Here is a 6,921-nt window from a genome sequence, read left to right as displayed (position 1 = left end):
TGGGTGGGTGGGTGGATGGATGGATAAATGGATAGATGGATGGATAGATAGATGAATGGATAGATGGATGGATGTATAGATAGATAAACAGAAAATTTGTGTATAATATACATATACATGTGGGCAGTGTGTGTATATAAATGTGTGTGTATATACACATGTGTATGTGTGTAATGTGTGTGTGCATTCAATGGAAATGAAAGGTAATCTCAGTCTCTCAACAAGCATTTATTAAAAGCATATTATGTGCCAGCTCTGTGCTGAGCACTAGAAATCCAAAGAAAGGCCCAAAGAGTCCCTGCCCTCCAGCAGTTTCCGTTCTAACAGGAAAGATGGCAGGCAACCAGCCAGAGCTCTATATGAAGTAGAGGGAAGCCCATCTGAGGGGAAAGGTCCTCAGTGAAAGTCACAAGGGACACTCTTTGTGTCCTTCCCCTGTGCAGGAGGCTGGCAAGGATCTCTTGGAAAGGGTCCCATCTAAACTTTCACATTCTCTCTCCTCCTCAGTTGCAGAGTGGGTCAGTGCCTCCAAGAGGACCCTCTCCATGGTCATGTGCCAATGCTGCTTCTCACTGGGGCAGATGGCCCTGGCTGGCCTGGCCTATGGAATTCGAAATTGGAGGCTATTCCAGATTGTGGGCACCTCACCTATCTTATTGCTGTTCTTCTATTGGTGGTGAGCAAGGGCAGGGCAAGTGGCCCTCCCCACAGTCCCCAGCACCCTCTCCCAAGAGGGGTGGGGCCCCACATCCTGTACCTCAGCTCTGTTGTCCCTCCCACATTTGCTTCTCACTTCCCTGCCCCAGTCATCCCCACTACCCCTTTTTCTCCCTCTTCTTATAACCAGCCACCACACCTTTTGACTCAAGTATATGCAGGTCAAGGGCAGCTAGGTGGCACCATGGTGGATAAAGCCCCACACCTGGAGTCAGGAAGACTCATCTTCCTGAGTTCAAATCTGGCCTCAGACATGTACTAGCTGTGTGACCCTGGGCAAGTCACTTCACCCTATTTGCTTCAGTTTCCTCATCTGTAAAATGAGCCAGAGAAGGAAGTAGCAAACACTCCAGTATCTCTGCCAAGAAAACCCCAGATGGGGTCAGAGGAGTCAGACATGACTGAAAAATGACTCACCGACAACAAACAACTTCCTGACTCCAGGCCCAGGGCTGTCCTCATAGTCTTTGGCCAGTGAAGTCAGTCATGATGCACCAAGCATTTATTAAGTGCTTTTGATGTCCCAGGCACTAGGCTGGGCGATGGGAAGACAGGCCAAAGTGACTTAATGGCTGCCCTCAAGGAGCTTGCACTCACATCGCGGCCTCACATCAGGGCAGAGCCGGTAACCATGGGCTCCTAGGGCTCAGGGCCTTCCTGCAAGGCCCAAGGCTACCATGGTAGCCTCCTCTCATGCTACCCCTCTAAACCCTTCTCCCGCCATGACTCTTTTACCCCCTTTCGCCTTCATTGCCCCTTACCTCATGGCCCAGGGAGCAAGAGGGAGCAATTCCCCATGCCAGGCCCTGCTGGGAGTGGGACAGAATTCCTACCTGCCTTGGCCTTACATACCAGCCATGGGGCTGTGGGCTGGGCAATGGGCAAATCCCTGCAGAACTTCCAGCTCTCCCTTCTGTCCTGCAGGGTACTTCCTGAATCTGCAAGGTGGCTCCTGACCCAAGAGAGAGTAGAGGAGGCCAAGGAGCTGATCCAGAAAGTGGCCTCGATAAACAAGCGCAGCGTGTCTCCCGAGACCCTTGAGCAGGTGAGTGGCACTTAGAACAGCACAGGCAGTCAGGTCCCCACTCTTGGGGCGGGGGCATGGGCAGCCAAGTCTCCACTCTCGGGGCGGGGGCATGGGCTGCAGTGTCCCCACTCTCAGGGCCGGGGCACAGACAGCTGGGTCCCCACTCTCGGGGCAGGGGCACGGGCAGCAGTGTCCCCACTCTCAGGGCGGGGGCACAGACAGCCAGGTCCCCACTCTCAGGGCGGGGGCACGGGCAGCAGGGTCCACACTCTTGGGGCAGGGGCATGGGCAGCCAGGTCCCCACTCTCGGGGGGGGGGCATGGGCAGCCAAGTCTCCACTCTCAGGGTGGGGGCACAGACAGCTGGGTCCCCACTCTCGCGGGAGGGGGGCACAGAGTCTGGTGGCCGCTTGACTCTGTCTCTCCTGCAGCTCGCTCCAGAGAAGAGTGGACCCCAGGGAAATGCTCTGGACCTGCTGCGGCACCGTCAGCTCCGGAAGGTGACGCTCATTCTCTTCTGTGTCTGGTGAGTCCGTGTGTGCATTCATCCTGATGCACTTCCCACTGGGGGAGGGTGCTAGGGACTGTGGGGAGGGCCACTTGCCCTGCCCTTAACTCCCAAGTTAAGTGGAGACTTGCCTGCCTGTTCTCCCTCTTTGTCAGGCCAGTTCTCAGTGATGCTATTTTTTGGCAGAGGATGAAGGGTGTCAGGTCACTCTACCTCGAGAATGCCCTGTGGCCTCCCTGCTTCCACACATTCTCCACAAGCTGCCAAAATAATATTCTGGTTTTGTTTTCTTTTTGAAGGGGGGAGGCAGGACAATTGGGGTTAAGTTACTTGCCCAAGGTCACACAGCTAGTAAATGTTAAGTGTCTGAGGCCGCATTTGAACTCGGGTCCTCCTGACTCCAGGGCCTGTGCTCTATTCATTGCACCTCCTGGCCACCCCATTCAAAGCAATATTCCTAAAACACAGATGTGCTTCTGCTCAGACATCTTCAGTGACTCTCCATGGGCCCCAGGATGAAAGACTTCTGGCTCCCAGTACTAGCTCCTGAGGACAGCAGCCACAGGGGTGTCTTGGCCCCTCCCTGCTCCCACCTTCCTCGTCTTGTTTGTCACTTCCCTCAGCACACTCTCCATCCTGATCCGACTGGAATGGCTGGCTCCCTCCTGGGCTATGTGTCATCCCCCATGTCTGGACATTGGTACAGCTAGCTGGCATTTATTAGGTGTTTGCTATGTGCCAGATGCTGTGCCAAGTGCTGGGAATAGAAATACAAGTAGAAAGACAGATAGAGCCTGCCCTTGAAGAGCTTACATTCGACTCGGGGAAGACAGCACCTAAAAAGAAGCTGAAAGGGATTGGGACACAAGGTAGCCAGCTGGGAACATGCTAGACCCTGGAGAGGGATGAGAGCTGGCTGGTCTGGGCCCCCTCCAGCAATGGAGCTTGGGGAGGAGCCCTCCCAACAGGGGCAGGGGCAGAAGATGCTTTCACTGGTGAATTTCAGCCTCCAGAGAGGCTTCAGGATAAGGAGGAAATCCAGAGTGCAGCCTGGAGGGTGAGAGCCAGTTCCTGGATGCCCCTGGAAAGCCTCCCTTATCACCTCTGCTCCCTCAAGAGCCTCCTCAGTGGTAGTGCCCCTTTCCCCTTCTGAATAAGAGCCTACCTTTCTGTAATGCTCTCCTGGATAACGTTCCTACCTTACACACATGGGCTGTGCCCAAAGTCTGAGTGCAGTCTGAAGCTTTGAGCCCTTCAGAAGCATAAATGCTGCAAACTTCAAAAACCAACATTGGAAAGGGAAATTAATGAGATTTTAAAATGTTGATATGTTTCTTATTGAAGTCCAACCTAACACTGCCTTGCACTCTGCAACATTCCAGGCAACTAGGACTCTGTAAACAAACACTTCATCAGCTGTTGCTCAGAATCTGAAAGGATGGCATTTGTAATCCTAGCCTTATGTTGTCTGGGAGAATAGATCAGTTTGGACACTACCCTCCAAGAAAAAGGCTAATAAATACAGATCAGGGGTCAAACTGGAGCCTCTTCTCCAAGGGTCTAAGAATGTGGCCTTCCCAAATGGCTGCACACACAGTGCGTGAGGAGGGGTGCCCCGTCTTGTAAGAATTACAAATGTATGATTTGAAATCAGTAAGGAGAAAAAAATCAAATAATTAAGACTTCAAGGGCGGCCAGGTGGCTCAGCGAGTAAGAGCACTGGCTCCAGTGTTGGGATGACCTGGGGATCAAGTCCAGGCTCAGATATTTAGCACCACACCCAGAAATAACTGGCTGTGCTGTGTAACCTTGAGCAAGTTACTTAACCCCGATTGCTTTAAAAAAAAAAAAAACTTCAAATGGCGTATTTATAAGCTTGTAGCATTTATTCTTTTGAGGTCATTAAAGATACATACACTAAGACTTTTGGAACACCCTCTATTATCTTATTGGATCTCACTTCAACCCTGTAAAATAGGTGTTATTATTGGGCCCATTTGACAGATGAGTAAACTAAGTCTCAGGGAGGGTAAATAGCTTATTCAGGTTTACACAGCTACTAAGTGTCTGAGGTGGAATTTGAACCCAGGCCTCTCCTCACTCCAGGTCCAGTACCCTATCCACCACAACATGCTACCTTTCATTGCCAATCAAGAAGCATTTATTTACGAGGGAGAAGGATATGCATTTATTGAGTATCTGCTATGTGCTTTTTACAAACACAGCACACCACAGCCCTGCTACTTAGCTGTTACTATTAACCCATTTTTTACAGTTGAGGAAACTGAAGCAGACAGAGGTTAAGTAATTTACCCAGGGTCAAATAGCTAGTAAGTATCTAAGATCTGACTCGAACCCAGGTCTTCCTGTCTCCGGGCCCAGAGCTCTCTGAACTGTGGCACCCTGCAGCAGCTTCTGAGGCACTTACCAGGTGCTAGGCATTGTACTAAATAAACTCTGCCCTCAAGGAGCTCACTAATGGTAGACAATGGGCAAAGAACTGTGCACAAGACAGATACAATGTATCACTTTGTATCACTGGCTCTGTGCCTATGAAATACAAGCACCTTGAGGGTTGGGACTGTCTTGTTCACTTTGTATCGCTCCCTAGCGTTTAGCACAGTGCTTGGCACAAAGTGGTGCCTCATGAGCCTTTATGCAATTGAATTAATGCCTTCTTGCTACTCTCAAGCAATCAGCCTGTCCCAGGAGGCCAGGCCATTGGCCCAGGGTCCAGGGGCTCAGAGTGGGACTCTTGCATCCAGGGAATGGGCCCCAGAGGGAAGAGTCCGGATTACAGCATACCTGGCCCTGGAATTGTGGGTACTGCACTCTGTAACAAGAGGGGTGATGCCTGGGTTTGGGGGAGTAGCACACTGGCTCTGTTTCAAGAGTGTGTTCTTAGGAGGATGTTACCCCTGACCTGAGGAGGCTGGAGACCACATCCTCCCTATGTGGGGAGGGCGCCATCCCTGGGCCCACAGGCACCAAGGCCCTCTTGCCAACAGGTTCGTGGACAGCCTGGGCTACTATGGCCTGAGCCTCAATGTGGGGAGCTTTGGTCTGGACATCTACCTGACCCAACTGATCTTCGGGACCGTGGAGGTGCCGGCTCGCCTTTCCATCGTCTTCATGATGCATCAGTTTGGCCGGAGGAAGAGCCTGATGGGGACGCTGATTACCGGGGGGCTCATGTGCCTTGTCATCATCTTCATCCCCTCGGGTACAGAGTCTTTGGGAGGGCGGGCTACACATGAGGTTGGCCCCCAACGGGGCCGTGGCTAAGGGTTAGGAAAAGCAAGTCCGAGAGACATTCAGAGCTGGACAGGTCTGCTCCCTGGAGGCCAAGCCTACCCCAAGTCATCTCTGTGCCTGAAATTCCCCCATTAATGGGTCATTCTTTTGGATCTAGCATTGAAAGCAGATATTCTGCAAAGAGGGGACACAGAGAGCCCCTCTAGCTATGAACACTTCACTGGGACTCAGATCCTGGAGCAGCTGCTGAGTTTGGGAGTGAGAATCCTAAATGGGAGGTGGATAGGGGAAAGCCTGGAGGAGGCAGTGGCAGCCAGGTGTTTGAAGGCCAAACTTTGTCCTCTACTTGGGAATGGATCAGGCCCATCCTTGTCCTAACACACACACATGCGTACACACCTGCATACATGTTTGCACACACATGTGCACACACATACATGCATGCACACACACAGAACTCCCATCATTCACTGATTCTCTTCTCTCTGTATCCCAGAATATTCTGTCATCACCACGGTGCTGGCCGTGATAGGGAAGTTTGCCACGGCTGCAGCATTCTCCATCTCCTACGTGTACTCAGCAGAGCTTTTCCCCACCGTGGTCAGGTAATCTCAGAGCCCAGGCCCTACACCCCAGAGCCTAGAGCCAGCCCTATGAGGAAGGTTCTATTTTATCCCCATGTTCCACTTGAAGAATCTGAGGCTCAGAAACTTCCAGTGACTTGCTTAGGGTCACACAGCTATGAAGTGTCCAAGGAGAGATTTGAATCCACCTCTCCCTAACTCCAAAGACAGGCTTCTGTGTAGTCCATCTCTGCCTCTCAGAGCCCAGAGCGCGCAATCAGGCCTTGGGTGCTGTCCCTAGCTGCTTCCCACAGCAGCTAATGCCCTGTGTCTTCTGTCTCCATAGGCAGACAGGAATGGGGCTGGTGGCCATCTTCTCCCGGATCGCGGGCATCCTCACGCCCCTGGTGACCCTCCTGGAGGTGTACCATGCCGCCATCCCCATGGCCATCTATGGATCCCTACCAGTCGTTGTAGGGGTTCTCAGTGTGATGCTTCCTGAAACTAAAGGGAAGACCCTAAAGGACAATATAGATGACCTGGAGCCAAAACCCCCCAAAGGGTGAGTGGTCCCCCTGGTTTCTGGAGCCAGCACCCTCACAGGGTGACTCCTTCCCCTGGGTCCTGGAGCCAACACCCCACAGGGTGACTCCTCCCTCTGGGTCCAGGAGCTAACACCCCCACAGGGTGACTTCTCCCCCTGGGTACTGGAGCCAGCACCCCCACAGGGTGACTCCTCCACCTGGGTCCTGGAGCCAACACCCCCAAAGGGTGACTCCTCCCTCTGGGTCCTGGAGCTAACACTCCCACAGGGTGACTTCTCCCCCTGGGTCCTGGAGCCAGCACCCCCAC

General features: G+C 52.6%; 1 protein-coding gene across 1 annotated transcript in view; it reads left to right on the top strand.

Annotated features, from left to right (window-relative positions):
* The window catches only part of LOC138158507 (solute carrier family 22 member 13-like), a 72,590-nt gene that overhangs the window by 14,254 nt on the left and 51,415 nt on the right, over nt 1-6,921 (top strand). Inside the window, exons 4-9 of the mRNA XM_069084574.1 lie at nt 508-676; nt 1,642-1,762; nt 2,175-2,269; nt 5,260-5,474; nt 6,003-6,111; nt 6,416-6,631. Of these exons, the coding sequence (XP_068940675.1) occupies nt 508-676; nt 1,642-1,762; nt 2,175-2,269; nt 5,260-5,474; nt 6,003-6,111; nt 6,416-6,631 (925 nt within the window). The remainder of the gene's footprint in view (nt 1-507; nt 677-1,641; nt 1,763-2,174; nt 2,270-5,259; nt 5,475-6,002; nt 6,112-6,415; nt 6,632-6,921) is intronic.

This window comes from Petaurus breviceps, unplaced genomic scaffold, assembly GCF_028583685.1.
Source record: "Petaurus breviceps papuanus isolate PSGF00001 unplaced genomic scaffold, PetGlider_PUasm1.0 174, whole genome shotgun sequence".
Classification (NCBI taxonomy): Eukaryota; Metazoa; Chordata; class Mammalia; order Diprotodontia; family Petauridae; genus Petaurus; species Petaurus breviceps.
This window is presented reverse-complemented; position numbering and strand designations above follow the sequence as displayed.